Source organism: Temnothorax longispinosus, chromosome 1 (genome assembly GCF_030848805.1).
Source record: "Temnothorax longispinosus isolate EJ_2023e chromosome 1, Tlon_JGU_v1, whole genome shotgun sequence".
Lineage (NCBI taxonomy): Eukaryota > Metazoa > Arthropoda > Insecta > Hymenoptera > Formicidae > Temnothorax > Temnothorax longispinosus.
The window spans coordinates 24,924,040-24,944,518 of NC_092358.1; the positions used below are offsets into that span (position 1 = coordinate 24,924,040).

At 33.7% G+C, this 20,479-nt stretch overlaps 2 protein-coding genes and 1 long non-coding RNA gene across 6 annotated transcripts; 1 reads left to right on the forward strand and 2 right to left on the reverse strand.

Annotated features, from left to right (window-relative positions):
• The first annotated feature begins 404 nt into the window (after nucleotides 1-404).
• LOC139820936 (uncharacterized) lies at nucleotides 405-6,140 on the forward strand. 2 transcript variants are annotated; one of them, XR_011734132.1, is made up of 5 exons: nucleotides 405-2,198; nucleotides 2,276-2,840; nucleotides 3,962-4,144; nucleotides 4,216-4,415; nucleotides 5,294-5,429. It is a non-coding gene; the product is annotated as an uncharacterized lncRNA (long non-coding RNA). The 2 variants fall into 2 exon arrangements; XR_011734125.1 differs by having other exon boundaries at nucleotides 765-2,198; nucleotides 2,276-2,593; nucleotides 5,294-6,140.
• A 3,899-nt stretch (nucleotides 6,141-10,039) lies between these two features.
• Nucleotides 10,040-16,314, reverse strand: Jhbp-1 (take-out-like carrier protein). Its single transcript, XM_071791472.1, has 6 exons — nucleotides 15,808-16,314; nucleotides 14,691-14,783; nucleotides 11,844-11,994; nucleotides 11,283-11,416; nucleotides 10,665-10,814; nucleotides 10,040-10,402 (listed from the first exon to the last, which is right to left on the reverse strand). Exons 1-6 carry the CDS (start codon nucleotides 15,863-15,865, stop codon nucleotides 10,254-10,256), a joined length of 735 nt encoding a protein of 244 aa, XP_071647573.1. The 5' UTR covers nucleotides 15,866-16,314; the 3' UTR covers nucleotides 10,040-10,253.
• LOC139820827 (uncharacterized) lies at nucleotides 15,808-20,476 on the reverse strand. Of its 3 annotated transcripts, none has more exons than XM_071791395.1 (4): nucleotides 20,252-20,476; nucleotides 19,728-19,843; nucleotides 18,253-19,653; nucleotides 15,808-15,904 (listed from the first exon to the last, which is right to left on the reverse strand). In XM_071791395.1, exon 3 carries the CDS (start codon nucleotides 19,573-19,575, stop codon nucleotides 18,334-18,336), a length of 1,242 nt encoding a protein of 413 aa, XP_071647496.1. In that variant the 5' UTR covers nucleotides 19,576-19,653; nucleotides 19,728-19,843; nucleotides 20,252-20,476; the 3' UTR covers nucleotides 15,808-15,904; nucleotides 18,253-18,333. The 3 variants fall into 3 exon arrangements, with proteins under 3 accessions (XP_071647496.1, XP_071647487.1, XP_071647505.1); XM_071791386.1 differs by having other exon boundaries at nucleotides 19,728-20,157; XM_071791404.1 differs by having other exon boundaries at nucleotides 20,220-20,476.
• Between the last annotated feature and the right edge of the window lie 3 nt (nucleotides 20,477-20,479).

A 20,479-nucleotide genomic window follows, 5' to 3' on the forward strand; every position in this document is an offset into this window, starting at 1 on the left:
TACAATATTATAAAACAAAAAAGAATATTAAAATTTGCAAGAATATCGCGGACAAAGAAAATTTTTCAATCTAAAATGTAATCAAATCACCTTCTTTTCTGCTTATAGTGATACTTTTTAATTTTTAATATTGTGACATCGAGAAACTGTTCAAAATTACTTAAAAATGCTTCTTTTATACGATAAAAGAAACACGAATTGTTAGAAAATAAAAATAATTTCAGTTATTATAAATTTAAGATTTAATTAATCAATTCAGTATTAGATATTACAGCAAGTAATCTTAATTAAATTTAATTATAAAAATCTCAAGTACTTGCTCAAGTAACTTGCAGAATATATAATATTTATGTTTTTCTGCTTTTACGTACCTCCTTGTGGAATCTCGAGACTGTCTTTGGAATTTTTCCGCAGCAAGCTATTAGAATTTCTTCATTACGAGAGGAAGATCGAATAAAAACATCGCGATGTGTACTTTTACGAGCCCGGATAACGTTACATTTTCCGAAGAGTTACATCAGCTCGACGTAATCGCGCCCGAGTATCGCAACGAATCGGTGCACTCGATTATTACGATAAACCGCGTCATCCGCCAGGCAGCCGGAAGCGGCGTGCAGCGGCTGCCACGTGCGTGTCACCATGCCATTCGCGATCGAGTATCGTCTTCCGCGCGCGTGTACGAGCGGCCAATTAACTCGCCGCGCCGAGAGAAGATGATCCGCTCTAATCCCGTATCGGCTCTCAGAAAGGCACGCACCTGCACCAGTTTCCCTCCTTCGACGCTCGCGGGAGGTCTAAAGGCACATCCTTCAATTACGCTAGTGTATTTCAACTATTCCGTTCCTAATCATTACACGTGTATTTTCAAAATAATGTTCGCTTAGTTTCGGAATGTTTTATAGATCTTTATATGTGTATGAGAGTAAATTGAAGCGATTATATCGATTACGAAAGCTAAATAACTTGTATCACATTTTCATAATAAGCCGGTTCATTAATCGTCTGTGCTCTAAAACTTGAAATGTCTAATAGTTTTTAACGACGTACTATATTATACGTCTTATTGTTTTTCACACAAACGCCATAATAAAAGATAAATATAGTAATTAAGGAACTTTAAAGTATACAAATAACTTTTTATTTAAAATATGACAATTTTTATGATTAACGTTACCAAGTTTCAAGTTCAAAAAATACGAACGTTCAGTGGGGTATTTATTATATTATGTTTTGATACAATCTGTATCACGTAGATATATTTTTGAAGTACAAGAGAGAGGATTAAGATACGGTCACTCTACCTTTTCCGGAGCACGCAACGCGGCTGTACCGGACGGATTAATGGATACGCATGGTCGTCATCATGACGCGGACGGACTATACGGTCGAGGGGGGGAGGGTGAATAAAAAGGGGAACGTAAAAGAGAGGGATGTAGGGGGAACGTATATGCGCCTTCATGGGCAGGATTCTTGTCGGGAGGATGCACAGCGATAATTGGCGATGCCTTTAAGCATCGCTATAGCTCCGGGTGTAGCTATTATACCTACCGCGGCGCGTGCATTATGACGAATGAACGTGCACACGAAGAGGACGAGTAAGTCCTCCTCTTTCTCTGTACCGTCGTCGTTATCCGCCGGTATGAGTCTGCTTTTCTATTGTACGCGTAAGATTGTGTCTAGGTGGTTGAACATGTTGACATACTGTTTGATATAACTCGGGATGATGGGAAATAAGGCTTCAGTACTTGTCTAATTAGTCTAATTACTATCCTTATTATTAATTTACTATAACTTTTTTTTTATCAAAATTCTAATTTTAGATTAATAATTGTTTCTCGTAATTCTTACTGCTAAAAAACACGAATATAGGTAGTGAAATTGAAATAGAGATTTTTATTCCCGCCGTTCTATCTGATGCGTTTCCGCAGAATCTATATCTTTTTTAATTTTATTTATCGTAGCAATTCAATGTTTCTTTGTCATAGAAAACAAACTACGTTTCATTTCTCAACGATATACAGGACAGATTGCACAATGATCCCCGACTAACTGTTAACACAATGCGGCTGTGTGTCAAAGGTTAAACACGCCATCGATCGTCATCTCGGCTTCATCGCAACGTCTACCGATTTCTTACTTTGAAGTCCGGCGATATCACCCTGAAACCATCTCGCCACGGACTACCACAGCGACTCGAGGTAGAATTTCAGAAAGACGAGTCTTCCGGGTGGAACTACTATTACTATATACTACCATCACCACTACTACTTGCCAGGCCTAAAGGGTTAAACGTATCGCAAGAAAACAGACCTCCGCGCGCGGCGATGCTGGGCAATGCTTCCTCTTCCCATCGCGATCTCCATTTCCCCGGGCAAAAAAGTGGCCGGTGGCCGCGCGCAGCGGCGGCGGGGCCACAGTCGCCGTCGACGGTCGACACCGTCTCTCTACAAGGTATGCTAAGCTAAGCGCAAGAAGCGGCGGCGGAGGCGGCCGCGGTCGGTCTCTCGGACAACCTCGAAGGTGGAAGGAAGTGGCGAGGCAGCAAGCAGCGGCCAAGCTAGGCGTGAGTCATCGAGGCGAGACAAGATCTCGGGTAAGGAGGCGGCCTTGATGCCGCGAAACCGTTCGCGATATCGGAACGCCGGCTCCGATCGTCGTCACGTCGCGCGCCGCGACCGGTGGACTATAGACCGCTCCAAGGAGGATTAGGGTAAATCGTAGCACTATATAGGGTGTTCAAGGAATACCAGAAATCTCTCAACAACGGGCTCTTTAGTGTTTCGTACTTCGCGAACGAGGACGTCTTTCTTATTAACTCATTCGTTATACAAATGCCACATGTATGTATATTCAGTTAAAATTGGAAATTTCCCAATAAATAAATCGAATAAGGTGATCCTAAAGCTGTCTGTAATACCTACACTCGTCTTTAATAATATTTGTTTCGTATAAAAATTCTACAACTTGATGTTACAAAATGAGAGTGCAGGTCCATTCAGTATTAGACATCAAGAAATATCATACCGTTTGTAGAATTAGGCTGAGACTCCAAACAAAAAAGTTAAACGAAAAGTACGATTACGTGAACGTAATGTATACGTATACATTATCGTACTTTTCGTTTAACTTTTTTGTTTGGAGTCAGCCTAATTCTACAAACGGTATGATATTCTTTGATGTCTACTGAATGGACCTGCACCCTCATTTTGTAACATCAAGTTGTATCACAGAAAAAAAGGAATATTCTTGATTCGAAAATATCTTTAGTTTCAACGTTGGAAAAGTTGGAAATCTTGAAATAAGATTATATTGCGTTAAACGAAAAAAATTTTCTTGAATGAAGTCATTATATAGTTTAACCAAGAAAAAGAATGTTGAAATAAAAAGTTGAAATTCTTATAAGATGTAGATTGTTTCGTATATACGCAAGATTACTATAATCTTCTTATAAGAATTTCAACATTTTATTTCAACATTCTTTTTCTTGGTTGAACTATATAATGACTTCATTCAAGAAAATTTTCTTCGTTTAACGCAATATAATCTCATTTCAAGATTATATATTCTTGCGTATATATGAGTATAAACAGTGTTGATTTAACACTTCTTTTTTTTCTGTGTAGACTTTTTATACGAAGCAAATATTGTTAAAAACGAGTGTAGGTATTACAGACAGCTTTAGGAGCACCTTAAGGCCCAGTTTTACAAATGTCAGTTAACTTCTATATAACCTTAGGTTAACTTATTCTTCGTCTCTTTCTAAAGAGGGACGTTAGAAAGAGACGAAGAGTGAGTTAACCGAGAAGGTTAGAAGTTATATAACCGACGTTTGTGAAACTGGGCCCAAGATATTAATGCTGTTGCTTTGTTTATTTATATTATATTAGAAATATTAATAGTGAATTAGTTCCAGAAGCGTTTCAAGCATGAATAATGACGTGCGAAAATTCATTTGCCACAGGAAGAAAATCAGGAGCGACGTCTCGCTTCCGACATCCATAATTCTATATAATCGCGATGCCTGAGCCGGAGCCTTAATGAAAGCGACAATAATCTTTAACCTGGAAACGCGATATTTGAGGGTGGCATAATCGGATTTGCAGAATGTTGACGCGTATACTGTAATGAAACATCGGTGTCTCCGGTAAGTTCAATGGTACGGTTGCAATCGATCAAAGTGACGAACCTGCTCTTCAGATCTGCACAATTTTACAGTTATGGAGTACCAGCGACGACGACGTCTTCATTCCGCGCGTTAGGAGTGCGAGAATGCGGCAAAAGGCGATTCTATCACTCGGCAGAAGTAGTACGAGCGAAACTCGCGTCATGAAAAAAACTGAGAAAAATTGCACGCAAAATTCGAGCGTCTTGAACGAGCATTTCTCAAATAGCATCATTTAATATTTTTTTCTGAGGTAGTCTGATTTAAAACGTTAATGAATGCTAGTAAAAGTTTAATTAATCTCGTGATTAATTTTAACAAATCATAACACAAGATACATAGAATATTAATTTTCTATTCGTTTTTAAATTTAATTATTTTGTCTAAATTTTTATTGTGTTTTACGCTTTAAATAACGGTAATATAGAAGTCCACAAAAATTTCCTAACTATAAGCTGTGCAATATAATTCATATAGAAGTGTCGAGAAGAACAATAATCTTGAACGGTTCTATCTTCAATTCCGCAACACTTAATCTAACACGTGCCGCGAACTTGATCCCATCTTTGGGGTGATCTGGTCTAAGCAGGATGTCCTTGCCAGAGATAAATCACGCATAGAAATATATTCTCAGCCTTGCGCACCGGCGTACGTAGGAAAACACCTGCGTTTTAGTAGCCTAGAGCGGCAGACAATTGTTTGTTGCCAGCCTGCCGTATAGCAGCGCATTGTGAAATCGTCATCGCTAAGTACGATTGCGACGATAACGACGAGGCGGTTACTATTAGCGTCTTTCCGTATTACTACATTTGCGATGCGTGCATGAATAATTTAACGCAAATCCATATTCGAAACGAATCAAGGAGAAGATCGCGAAGAGAGAATCTCCAATCGGAAAAGAAGATTTTATCTTCTTAGTAATTTAGTAAATAAAGTTAGAAAGGATCTTATTGTCGAAACGATAGGTACATGGAGTAAATAGATATTAAAAAGTTTCTTAATAATATGTGCGATATAATATGTATGTCTATAATTTTCAAGAAGTTATTAATTTAATTACAATAAATTAGAATATTTCTGACGCAAATAAAAGTAATCACGTGCGCGCTATATAAGGCGATGTGTTTTCAGGGTAATTTTTGATGTTTCTCTTGGTTAACGCCACCCGTGGTGTGAGAAGATTGAAAACAAAAAAAAAATACGGAACAGGACGGAAAGAGAAAAAGAGAGAAGGATGCAAGGAAAAAGCGGGCGTTACCAAAGAAAGACCCGTTGTCGCCGGTAAAATCAACCGAATGGAAAAATCAGACGTCGGATGGGCTCATTACCGATTCGGCATGTGAATTGCTCAATTTGCAGCTGCAAAAGCACGAACGAGCTCACCTGGTGCAAGCGTAGCATCCAGACCGGGATGGGGAACAAGAAATCACCGCATTGATCAGATATATTAAAGTAATGGCAAAATTAAGATATTTATTCGCAGTGCTCCTCACATATAATTTCCTGTTGAAAACTTCTAATGCGGACAAAATAATCTTTAATTTCTGATTACGTTTTATGAATCATGAAGCTGATTTTTTATATTAAATAATATATCGCGTAAAATATATAAAGTAATATGTTTTTCAAAATGTATGGTATCTTATTAATTTCTCTCTGTGCCTGAGTTAAGTTCCTTGAATGGAATAAATAGGAACTCGTGAGATCAATTAAATATGCAAATCAATTTACTTAATAAAAAATTAATTATTTAATGTATTCTGTTAGTAGTTCGCTCGTTAATTAATCTATAAAATTTGTGCAGGAGATCGATATAGTCTCTCCATTGATGTCGCAGGGCGTTTTAATAATGTGTACGTTTTAATAACAAAAAAAGTTGCACTTTTTAAACATATCTGCATAAAATAAATTTTGATATCGATAAAATATCTCAATATCTACTTCATCATTGATAGAAAATTATTTTTTTATAAGTCTACTAGAAAAAATGTAATTAAAAAAAAAACGTATCTCTATATGTGTATATAAATTAAAAATAAATACTTTGCTTTAATCTCGAAATTCTCGAATAATCTCCAGTTTAAAAACGGTAGCAAATATATTTGCAGATTACTATAAGATTGCAGCAGACTTATGGAAATAAATACATTGCTGGCAAATCGCATCGGAGTCGGAATTTAATTATGAGAAAAACAACCATAACAGTAGCATAAAGGTATACTTGTTAGCTACTTTTGCATATTTTATTCATTACAGTCTTTTATTTATGACGCGATTTGCTGCACGCTAGCGATGCACTTACTTCTATAAATTTGCAGCGGTTGTGATAATCTGCAAATATGTTTCTTATCGTCTTTTATTTTTACTCAATTCCTGGCGTTATTTTACGCTATTTTATTACTGCAATTTTTCTGAAGTACTGATATTTTAAGTGCAAGCATTTCTGATACTATATATTTACATATATTAATTAGTAACTATTAATATCTTTTAAGTAGTAATAATATTTATGAGCAAAATATATTTGAGACATATTTATATATTTCTGATGTCAGTAATTCATATCTTTTTCATATATATGCAATTCCAACTAACAATTAAAAATTTTAAATAACTATTAAACAATTTCTAAATTTAAACAATAAACGGTTCTAACGGGCAAGTGGCTCTACCTATTGCGAGTTGCTCTCACTAGCAGCATGTAACTTTACTCGTCGATAAAGCATGTATACTTGCAATTACTTACAATGCATTACTTTTTACCGCGTAAGAAAAGAGAGAGAACAAAACATATTGTATAATGTACAAAGTTGCTAGTTATATCTAATATAATTTTCATAAGTCCATTATATATCTTTCTCAATAAAATAAAAAATAATTAAAAGCTCACCAGTGCGATGCGCAGCGGTGGCGTTATAGTCCGCACTGAAACAAAATATAAATATATATTAAATTAAATATCCAAATTAAATATTTACAAAAAATAATATCTCTAAAACAATTGTTATATGCACTTAATTTTTTCTACATTTTTTTATAAGCTGTAATTAATAAAAGAATTATATAATTTAAAAAACAAAATTTTGTTAAGCATAAATTTTTATGGAGTTTGATAAAAAAATCTCTAATTTTTGTCTCTAATTTATATAAGTCATTTAAATAAAATCATTACTCTTAATCAAGATGAAGTATTTTATTTTCATCTCTCATAAACATATTGAACATACTATATAAACATATTAAACATTAAGTATTAAATATTTTACTAAATTATTATTTCATCTCGGAATAATATATTTTATGTATATGCATTGTTTATTACACGATTTTGCAAAATGCGTTAAATGTATTAAATGCCCGACGCAACCGCCGCGGGGAGAACACTCATTAATATCGCAAGTAACAAATAAATAATAAATAACATATTACTCACTGAGGGCTGCTCCACCGTCGCCCGATGCCTCCCCAGGCCTCCTCCTCCTCTGCTTTTGGTCCTCTGTGGCACTCACACACACTCGCGGAAACACGGTTAACCACGATCGGCCGCTCGCATCTTCGAAATACGACAATCGCTCGGCACTTCGTACGGCACTCCCGATATTAATTAAACGTGCGACTTTATGCGACCTGAAAGATTAACAAGAAAGATTACGCGATACGATCGCATCGAGAAGCGTCAAGCAATTTGCTCGACATTCACGACGTCTCGCGAATTTAGCACGGTGACGCGACGTCGAATGATGGTGTCGAACGGCGAAGCGAATTCGGACTATTCGGAGATTTCGCGGTCAACTTCACGCGCCAGGAGCGTGTACCCGGTGTACCGCTGGCGCTGAACTAATAAATGCTCCTAGCTGAATGCCGCGCATTTTCTGTATTTTGAACAAGCAAATTATGTACTCTCGCGTTTCACGGCGATTGTTTACACGTATTGTAATTCAAATATAGTTAAAACAATAGATATCCGCGGAACGCAATGTTCGAATATATAACGATTGTCGTTTTGTTGGTTACTTGCGATGGATGTGTCAATGGAATAAATCTCGCGAAATACATGCTTTAACGAGTCATCGATGTGCGAATTTACGCGGCGCGATAATCGGATTCTAAAACGCGATTAGATACCGAGATAATGACTGAACTTACTAATTAGATGTCTCGCGATGCGCCGCTCGCCTTGGAGACGACATGTTCCCGTACGTTGCGAGATGACGATTGACGACGACGATGAATTGAAAGCCGGCAACTTCACCATGTACATACAACGCGAACCAAATTCATGATTAATAAACAGGTTGATTGTGTCCGAAAATACACGATCGAAATTCTAATATGATTTTCGCGTAACACATTTCAAACGTTTAGATTAAATGACACACTTAAAGTATATACGCATATGAATTAATAAATGACCGACTTCTTAGCATGCCTCCCGTTACTTGGCATTATTAGGTTCAACGACCCGCGTATTATTCCGCGCTTTCAATCAAGAAACGAAATTTTGCTTAATTCGGATTGGCGAGAAATTTTAAGTATATACATTTTATTTATGTTCGACTTGGGCGTCACTGAGGAGACGATTATCGTCCGTGATTATCGCGATTAAACAGTAATTTACATCAATTGCCAATCCTCTATTGACTCGATTTTTCCCAATGGAGAATTGCGAGAAAGTTGTTTCGACAAACGCATGACTGTCATCGATCCGTTCGCGAATCGACAGTATCGTCAATCGCGGTTAATCAGTCGCGTAAGCCGGTTTAGCCGGTAATCGCTAATATTGTAATATTACCGTGTAATCGTGTCTCGAGAGACTATACGATATGCGGAGCGGCACGCGTCGCTACCGTCTCGCTCGAGTCGCGTCGTATGAATGATAGCGCGGCGACCTTGCGCGGCTCGTGCCCTGCGCGAAGCAGCGGCGCGCGCGGCCGCCGCGCGCCGTTACGTTCAAAACAAACGCTCGCCGACCGTTACCGCAAATCGCGCTTCGACGAAATGTTTATTTCGTTTTATAAGATATTTTTACGTGGAATATCCTAATCGTTACATTTCAAAGCAATCTTTACTTTCTCATCGCACGTTTTTATGGATCTTTCAGCGTTGAAGTTTGGATCTATATATTCATGTTAGATTTTAAAATAGAATTTTATTTGTAATTCTACGTGCGATATATTTTGATGTAGGTATGTGTGTATTTTAATATACGTTTTATGTATATATGCATGTAGTTAGATCCTTCAAATGTTTTTTATGACACATGGCACGTAAAATTTTATAAATGGGATTCTATTTTGAATTCTGACGCGAATTATAGATCGTATAAAATGATTGTATAAAATTAAGCTAACGATTAAGATTAATTCTGTTTGAAGTCTAGTAGAGACATTGTTTAAAACACGCAATTGAAATATTATAAGATGTTTGTAAAATACTCATCTGCATATCATATCTTTTCCATGAATACTATTCCACCTTAGTCATCGGCTGTAATTGTTAATGTTCAAAGTACAGAGTACATTGAATTCACGTATATTATTCATTTTTTATCTGTAGCTGTATCACATCTTGTTGATTCTTATTGATTATATCATTCTGTAACAGATTGTTTGTTAATTACCGCTAAATGCATTTGGTTTAAAAGCCGATATTATCTTCGTGAAGTTAGGATTATTTTCAGAATTTCGATATAATTAAAAAAATTTTGGCTCTTTTTCACAAAGAGTTCTAAAATTCCTTTAAAAATAATTTTAATAATTAATTCTCGAGATGATAAAAGTAAAAATGAGGAGCTTACAGTTTTTCAGTTATATACGTATACATAGCAAAAGAATATATAAATTAGGAATGTTTTATCAAAAGAAATTTCCATGAGGATTATGTTATGCAACATACATTTTTTACATTTTTTTCAATACATACTATTACTATTATCACTAATTGTTTATTTTAAACATCATGTCAAATATCGCGTATATATACAATTCTTGGCACGTTAGTATACTTTTACCCGATTTTCTTACAAAATTATACTACAAAATTATATTTACTATAGAAAAGTAATAGGTCACAGTAAAAAGTAATACTTTTTCTATTTAAAAATCTTATTCATTGGCACGCGGCTGAAAATATCATTGGTGAGTTTAGTAAAGACCAATCCGAAAGTTTCTTCATAAGGTGCTTCAAGTTCCTTGAAAATTAAATCGGAATTCTCGTTGAGGAACCTATGCATTTGTTCACCTGTAATCAGCGAAGTATAGAAAAGTTAATACAAGAACATAATATAAAATAAATATTTATAATTTATCATCTCTTTAAATTAATTAAAGACATTAAAACATAAATTATTTAAATGTATATTAAAGATATTATGTTTATGCAAAATCTGTATAATGTATGCTATAAATCTGTGACATTTTGTTTTTATCTGTTTGTAACAAAATAATATATCGATTACTTTGCTAAGATATTGAGCAAATAAGATTTAATTAAATAAATATACCTAAAATATTATCTCCATTGAAGAGATTATCGAAATGTAGGGATACGTGTTTGGGTATGAAGTTAACCATGTATTTCGTCGATCTCATATAAGTCTCTCCATCTTTTTGAAACTTTTCGTAATGTATTTCGTGTTTTGTTATCAAATCATCTGAAAAAGAGTAAAATAAAGATAAATTGACTGTGCTAATAAAGAATTTAAAAGGTTCGTTCCACTTAATGCTCACAACGCTCGCGAGTATCATTTCGTCCTTGTTTAACATTTGACAAACAGCAAGGATGAAATAATTCCACGAGCGTTGCGAGCGTTAAGTGGAACGCACCTAAAGTTATTATTAGACGATCTATAACTTGCGTCAGAATTTAACAAAAAGTTCTATTTATATTATATGTGCCATACAATACAAAAATTTGAAGAGAGTCGGGACATACATACAAAATATATATTAAAATGCATTATACATATAAAAATATATAAAAATACATAGTATATCAAATTATAAATAAAATTTAATCCTTAAATTTAACGCAAATTATAGATCATCTAAAGTAGATTTAAATCGTAAACAATGATACAATATCACATGCAATTATGAGAATACATTATAATAATACTTACGTGTAGATATATTGCATTTGCCTTCGCCTCGGATTGGTAGGAGCAGAATTTTGCCGTCAAGTTTGTAATCGGCAACAAAGTCCACTTGAGGATTGAAAGATTCCGATCTAAATATTAAATTGTCCCAGTCTATTCTAAAGAAATCGAAGATCAATATATTAATCACAATTATGTAATTAATAGTACCATTTATATTAATCTGATGATAGCTAATAATCTGTAAAGTATACCTATATAATCAATATCGGAAGATTTGTGTCTTTAAATATAAAAAAAACTAAAGACGGATATTTTGAAACTCTAATTAAATCTATGTAATTGTAGTTATATAACTGAAAAATTTTTAATAAATTAATTTAAACTTATTATTTTTTATTTGCGATTCTGTGTTTTTTTTGCAGAATATGAATCAGGTTTTCTATTTAAACTTACTCACTGGAAATATCAAGTTTTCTTTTCTTTTACATATATAGTATAATATTTAATTAAGTGCATTTTCTGTTATGTATACCAATTGATTCTGCATTGAGAATGATTTGATAGTTGCAGAAAATTACATACGTATAATTATAAACTTGTAGATCCTTCGTCAGTCCATATATCTTGACATTCCGATATTCCTGTTTGAGTGACACCGAGCCCTGGGACTCGCCGATTTTCAGGCTGTCAATCACTAGCGGGTCAATAGGCAGAATTTTGAAGCTTTTCAGACCTAAACATGAACACGATAGGTACTCATTATGCGAATTCAATATGCATTTCATTCTAATGCATCTTAATTGCATTTAACTAAGCATCATACATAATATACAGCTGTAAGATGATACATATTTGCAGGATAAAAATAATGCGATAAAAATAATGCAATTAAAAAGAGATAAAGTTATCATAATGATAGCTTTATTATTGTATTGCACATCATAGTCTATACAACTTTTAGCAAAAATCATTATGTAAATAATAATATCGTTATTTATTGTGTTAGCGGATTAAAGTTAGTCATTTGTATTCTGCAAACACATGATAACGATTATAATAATGATTTATAAAAATATTCTTAGAAGCGTTAATTTACATAATTTATACCATCTAACGCAATTGTAGTTATGCGTATTGTCATAGAAATTTATTAGACGCATTAGATAGCATTATATCTAATAATTCATGACAGTGAATGGAGATTAAAATTACAGATTATCTGATGACGCAAATTTAATGTGACTTTTGTAATTCTGATGAGTATGTAATCGTGTAAATTTTTTTGTTAGCAGAAAATGAGTTTTAATTACGTTGTTGCCACCGTTTCTTGAAATAAGCTAAGAAATGATTGTGTCTATATTTACATCTGTCTGTCTAGGTTTATACTTCCTTACATCATAACTACTCTTTTTGAATTTGCGTTTTATCTTTCTCACGAGAAGGAAAACAATGGTATCCAAACTTAAAATACTTTATTAACATACATGTATATTTGTAGATCTAATAAAAAAAGGAGCAACGGATCAAGGAAAATTTCCGTTACACATGAAACATATTTCTTCGAAGGAAACAGACGTTATTTACCTTCTAATAATGATTTCATCATTGGAAAAATACTTGCTCGCTTGAACAAGAACCTGAGATTGTCGTGATACATATTTAATTAGAAAAAAAATTTATTAGAATGATCAGCTTATACATTCATAAACGGTCTGGATTTGTTTGTGCTTTTAGAGATATGATGTTTCATTAATGAAAAATGAATAACAAAATATACTAATAATTTTTCTATTAAAAAAATTTATAGAAATCTGTACAGTTTTGAAACAATGCTAGTCCAGTTTTAAAATATCCTATTAAGTTTTATGTTAAAAGATTTTGATTAATTGTTATATGCTCAAAAGTGGAACATGATGAGAGATTTTACAAGCAATAGTTTTATATAACATTATTGATTACGAATAAACTAAATTATTATCAAATAATATGCTATATTTATTATTATCAAATAATGTACGAAATTATGTTACAAACAGTTTTACAATGTTTAGAATATCTAATAGCCAGAAATTCTAATGATGCAACATATTGTAATTTATTATTAATCATTGTTTTTTATGTATTAAAAGATATTTACCTATTTCAGAGAAATTCTACTCAATGTAATTAATTATGACAATATAAATTGCAAAGTAGTATTGCTGTAATTGCACAAGCTCATTTGAAAATAAATTAACTTATCTTATGCAATTATATGACGATCAGATATTCCATTACGCACTGCTAGTTCGCCGTGACATGTCTTATTACGACGAGCCAATAAATATTCTTCGCATTAAGAAATGTTATGTTATTCACGGTAGAAGATAAAGCATCTCGTTTAATTTCCGTGCACGTCAATGTAATTTGAATTTTATAGACGATGAGATTTTATGGACTCTTTATAACTCTTGCTGAGGTAATAGTGTTGGAAAATAACCATTGCGGTTTAACCATTACTTAGATTAAGAGGGAATGCACAAAAGTGATGACTTTTACGAACATAATACGTGCGTACGGAAATAAATTTTATATTTCCAATTCCACACATGGTATATATGTATATGTATATAGGATTATTATTATTCTATGATATGTATTTCTTATAGATATATATTTATATAATTATTTTTTGTTTGTAAGAAATAAGTGGACAATTTTCTTTTCGTTCACAAAGTTCATTGAGCCAGAATATATTAATGGTTTAACTTAGAAACTATAGAGATTTTGTGGAAAAAAACTAATTTTATTGAAAATAAAAAAATGGCGTTTTCTTATTAATCTTTCTAAAAGAGAAATGACTAATGTGAAAAACATTGTGAGTTGAGTTTTTGCTTGCGACAGATTTGTACATTGAACTTACATGTTGGAAAACCCAAGAGACATTCTTAATTATGAGTATATATCGATGAGCATATTACAATTTCTTTCACTTAACAATGAGCGCGTATAAAATTATTGACACTTCTATGAATTCTCTTAACATTTGAACTGTTAGAACAGTTGAACTATTAGAATTTCCGCGGTGATAATTGTTGAAAATACGAAATAAGTGTATAAAAAAAACATTAATCGGAATTGCAGAAAAGTTGATACAATGTCTTACAATGAAATGTAAATATCGACTTGATATGCCATTTCTAAAAACAGACTGTGTGTGTGTATGTTTGTTTATAGATTTAATTTATTTTAAGCTTTTCTCAATTTGTTCTAAGTTATTCAACATTAGGAAAAAAAAATATGTAAAAACATACTTTGGATTATGTGTGCACAGAAAGCCGGAAAACTACAACTTAAAAAAAATTGCATATAATTCTCTCTGATATTTTCTTAAGATTTTCAAATTTACAATATCGCTTGGTGATAAAGAAATGACGCATATATATTTACCTTTCGCCAACGAGACGACTGCGTCTTTAACGGCATCCGCAATGCATTCTAGTACTTTCGGGTCCGACTTCTTACAAGTCTTGAAATTGCTGGCTGTAAAATAGAAAGAGAGAAAACTGTCGTGTGTAAGTTATTATATAACTGACTGCATTGCTGCAGATCCAATATAAACCTGCGTGCTTACTCTTTAAACGGTTGCTGCTTTCTCTTTAAACCTGCACGCATGTTAATTTCGGTCAACAGTTTAACTCAATTTAATAAAAGCAATAAAATTGATCACCAATGGATGTAATTGTTGATTTCGATGTGACACTATTTATGATTCAGCACGTGACTGATTTTTTGGTCGAAAATGTATTATTGTATTTGGCTGAGAACTGTAAGACAAGTCCACGTTTTAAAATAATTTATTATTATATAATTTTCTTAATGATATATTTCTTGAAATATAAAAATTTACATATACATGTAATTATTATTGTTATTACATGTACTATTATTAAAATTATTTTAGATATACGAAAATTTAATTAAATAAATTTTAATTTATCTAAATAATTTAAAATATTAAATCAAAGTTTATTGTGTTAAATTCAATGAAAATTTGAAATACCATTAACGAAGTAGTCTATAGTTAAATCATAAAACTAGTTTTGATTTTTACTCAGGACCTCTTTAGCTAGCAATTGATTATGAAATGACTTGGAATGACTTAACTGATAGACAGTTCATGGTCGAGAAAAACCCGGACAAAGACTGGGAAAAGTCTGAGAGAGAGAGAGAGTAATCATGACTAATTTCAATACAATTAAAGTGTCATTAGATTATTAACTATTTAATATACGAGAAAATTAAAATAAAATAAACTTTTTGTGATGTTTTATTAATATTAAAAAATATGAAAATATTTAAAATATCTAAAATTTATACTAAAAATTTGAAATATTTTATTACAATCTTTAAAAATCTCAAAATTTGTCACATGTATATTTGTAATATATTACTTCAAACATATTTAATATTTAATAGCTTGATAAGCTCTCTTAGCAATATTTTTGAAAAAATGTCTTGATCAAAGGGAAGGTACATGGTGTACAAGTACAATTATATTACTTACGGAGATCTAACGCCGTCGTGCTTGCAATCACTGCGATCAAGAGAATTGTCCTCATCATTCTTGAATGTTATCCTCCGCTCGACCAAAAAAGAAGTGTCTGCGAAATATTCAGCAAAGTTAAAAGTTATGAACTGGAAGACGTGGACACAAATCCAGGCAGGCTGTTTAAGTACTGCTTGCCCCACCAGTTTCTATACTGGACATCGTTTATACATACTGTGTATGTATATATGTATACACATGCATTCAGGGTGAGGCATAGAAAGTGAACACCTGTTATTGTCCAGTAACATGTCCAGGATAGGTCAACTATCAGTCGCCGTGACTTATCCGCTCGAGTGATTATTTGACGTACCAATGAATATTAGATAAAGGTAATTTTATGTAATTGTAACAGAAATCGATCACGCATCATTTCAACGATCTTAAAGACTCATTCATGTCTACTTGCAACCTACTTGCAAAATATATCCTAATTTTGCGATTTTTTAATCTAAACATATAATATATAAAAAATTATGAGAATATTCACGATAAAGAACACGATTACTTTTGATCGTTCAATTATGAAATTGCTTTAGTAATATTTTCCCGTTCGCGTATAACAAAAAATCCAAATTTTAACTGGAATGTTTAATGTTTTCTACTCCTCCAGTTCATTACAGTCATGCTCTATTTCGAGCAGTTATTCAGTTCAAATCTGAATCTACAGGTGAAAACTCGAAATAAGTTGCCTACTTGCCTCGAATGATTGTAGGATTAACAGTTTAAAGTGATTCATAGTGTTTTTGGAAGTGAAAAAAAAAAATAAAAGAATTGCAAACGTGTCACAGATAACGTTGCGAATGGATTTTCTCAGAATTATGATATTTGTAAGCCCCTACTGCATCCGTGCGTTTACTCTGCCGAATTTGAATCTTGACAAAAGGTTGTCATTGACGCGTTTATGCATTTACGACTTGTAAGTACGATCCTATACATTATTCACCGAACGCTAAATAAGTTAGCACAGATTAATTACTTCTGTAATTTTTTTTAGTAAAAAATTTTGAATTACAACGTTATTCTATTTTAACGCTATTTTACATTAGATAATTATAATAAAATATTTATTTACTTTAGTAGTATTTGACAATCTTCTCTCACTTACTCTTTTCTTTTTCTTTGGTAAAACAAAGACGATTCTGAGGCCATAGTATCAAATTTATATACTAATTAATAATTTATGTTATTTAAATTACTGTTGCGAAGACTCGTGTTCATTCACTACTACTATCACAGATTGTGATGTCAAAAGCGAAAAAATCTGCAGTAAAAATTCTTGCAAAAACGAAATAAGCTAATGAGAACTGTCAAATTAATAATATATAGAATGAGAAAAAAGATAGTTTTTGTTTGTATATTTTACCTTAAAATATTATAAATGTCAAAGAGAAGAGAAATGTCAAAAGTTACGATATTTAATACAGAATTATTAATATGTATAATTGTGCTAATACATTAAAGATTTTACAAATTAAATTCACTAATTGTACTAATGTCTTCCTGTAATTTTATTTTCCAATTGCATTTTATTAAAATAATCTGTAGAGTTAATTTAGACTTCAATTTCTATTTCGCACGTGTGTACGTGCATGTTTTTTTTTCTAAATTACTGAAAGATGTAAATGTGTGCAGTGTGAATTTAATTGCGATATTTAAATGACTTATCTGTCTCAACTCAAAGTGAAAAGCACGTATTGCTTTATTCAACGGAATAACTCCTTAAAATTTCAGAGAACACTCGGCAATGGCCTTGACATTGTTTAAAAATGGTTTATGAGTCACTCCTCCAGTAAGACATATACGCCATGCAAATTTACGAAATTGATACATGTAGAAAAAAAGGAAAGAAATCTTTAATTTCTATACAAGTTAAATATTAATTAATTAATATTTAAAGATGCAAATTTAATATTAATGTTTTTTTTTACATTAATTTGTACTTTTTATTGCTTTTCTTGATTTTTATATTTTGGAATAAATAGATACATGTAATCAAGAGCTATATTTTTTGCGCATTAAGATTTAATAATCGCAATTAACAGAATAAATATAAGCTTGATATATCGTTATTAGATACAGTAAGTGTGTAAAATAAACTTTTTATTATGTTAATTATGTAAATTTTTTTAAAATAAATATATGTGTAGATTACAATATTAAATGTTTGAAATAAGATAATAAAAAAATAATTAGATATACGTGTGATAAACGGAATGGACTTGTCAAACGGAAATGCCAAAATAAAATGATATTACGGCGTCACTTCTTTATTAGAAATAATAAAATGCATTTTTATTCAAGATATCTTTACATACACCGTAAAAGAGTAAATATATAAAAGTTAAGACGCGATCAGTGTTGATATTTTTATTACCAAATCTTTGAGATAAAAGAAGCTACCTTGTTCCGTATCCCAAAGCCTTATAAGAGTCCTATGATAAAAATCAAAGTTTGAAGACATCATATATCACTTCGGTTCCATCAAAGAGCTCTTTTCTGGTACTTGAGCGCCAGGCTATTTAGCGGCGGTCTAGCTTTCAGGATTCCGAGATCAACGGCGTGCCCGGTGAGAGGACAGCTCTGGCATCGTTTACGCCTATAACTGGTATTGCAGGCATTCTTCTCTTGCCGCACTACGTATCTGGGAAAGTAATGGACGCGCTTCCTCTGCGTCGTCGCGCACGGCGGCACCGTCACTACCAAGTCTTGCTTGTGAATCCTGCCTATCGGCTCCGGGAACAATCGCTCATTCAGCAGATACTGCTGCAACGATCCCGAGGATCGGGATGACGTCAAGGTGTTGCTCGAGCCATGCGTCTCAAAATAATTTTGCTCTCGATACCTTCTCAGATTCTCCATTTCCTCATCCATGGAATCCTCAACTTCGGGACTATCGTCGTGCCTCAAACATCGTTCTCGTCGTTCGCAGTACTCCGGTAAATCGCGTCTTTCTGCACGCTTATCACCGCGAAGCTTCGCAGTCTTCCTCTCCAGTTCGCTTCTGCAGCAACAAGGACAATCTTGCTTGCGCAACTGCGCTGCTCTTTTACCTCGCACCGGCGATTTCGACGCGGGTATTTCGCTCGACTCCGGTATCTGCCTCCTGGATCTGATAGTCTTTCGTAATGTTGACTTTGACAACTTTCGCGGAGACACTTGAGTTCTTTTGCTCGAAGCGCAGGCGACGTCGTCGGACCCGTTTTGTTCGCTCGCCAGTGAATTTGCGGGCGCCGTCGGGGATGTCGGAGATTCCCGCCTCTCGTCGACGCGCTTGCGTTCACCCGGCAATGCCGTTTTCTTGTCGGTATCCCGCGTCTTCGCGCTCGTCATAAATCGGTGGTAACTGGACGATCGCGGACATGCCCGCAAACAGTCTCCCTGATCCGCGGCCCGTAACTCGCAGATCTTGCTTTGTACATTGCGAAGAAATTGAGATCTGGGCGCGTAGTCGATTTTCTGAACTCTCCTGAGCGTCTCGCAGCTGATCGGCGAAGTCAGTCTTGCTGCCTTGTCGCCAGTCTCTCCGTTGGGTTTCAGCTCGAGCTCGTCTCGGCAATGACGGCAGGGCGACACGGATTTGTGTCGAGTTCTCGACGATCTTGCGTGCGTCTCGTTCACCCCGAAACGACAATAACAACCCTTTACTGGCTTTCTAGGTGCGACTTTCGTGCATTGTTCTCGGGGCTTCTTAGACATCAGCGTGAGTTTTCCAGATGCTAACATCTGAGACTAGTGTGATTGCACGTTTTGGACTGAAAATACTCTGGGGATTCTAATTGACTCTTGTAGTCAATCAAAGATCTGCAAAGAAATAATGAAAATTAAGTTACTTGAAGAATGATTCATATTTCTACTTGTACGCAAAATATACTTACAGTGTTTGCGAACGTAACTTTTTCACTTCAACGTTGTGACTCTTTTAGAATCTTCAACACGTGTTCAAGTTTGTCCTTTCTTGTAATTTTTCTTAGTGTTGTCATTCATCGTCTCTCTACCACATGTTTAAAGTTTAAGGCGGATTGTCATTAACATTATATTGCAAAATTGGATTGTTTTTAATTATGCAGAATATATCATTATTAGAAGTCCAGTTTAAATATTAATACAATTAAATTAAATGTAAACACGAGAATTATTATTAATAATCAAGGCTATTTTAATGATCCAAGCTCCTGTGAATTAAAATTAATTTGAACGCGTAACATTGCAACAATTTTTTTTCACGGATATGCAATATAAATGATTGTATGGGGTGGGTTTTCTTAACCTAGCTTTTTTGTTTTATTCAACATTCATTCACAATTTCTGCAAGAAACCCATTGAAATTATCATGATACCCTTATGAACTTTCGCTCTCAATAACGTACTTTATGCATATTTCGAAACTTCGGATACATACTAATCGCCATCGACGCGAAATTAGACGCGAGTCCACCGTAAACAAACAAAAAGGGACGCTCCAGGTTAGCCAAACTCTAAAAGACACATTCTTCTCAGGCATCCAATTCGATTGTCGTTAATCAGAAAAACGTTGCGTTTCGTCGAGATTGTGATATAAAATTGCGCGTTGTTAAAATTTGCTCGAGCGCTTGCCCGCGGTACGGAAAAAAAATGGAAAAAATTCCAC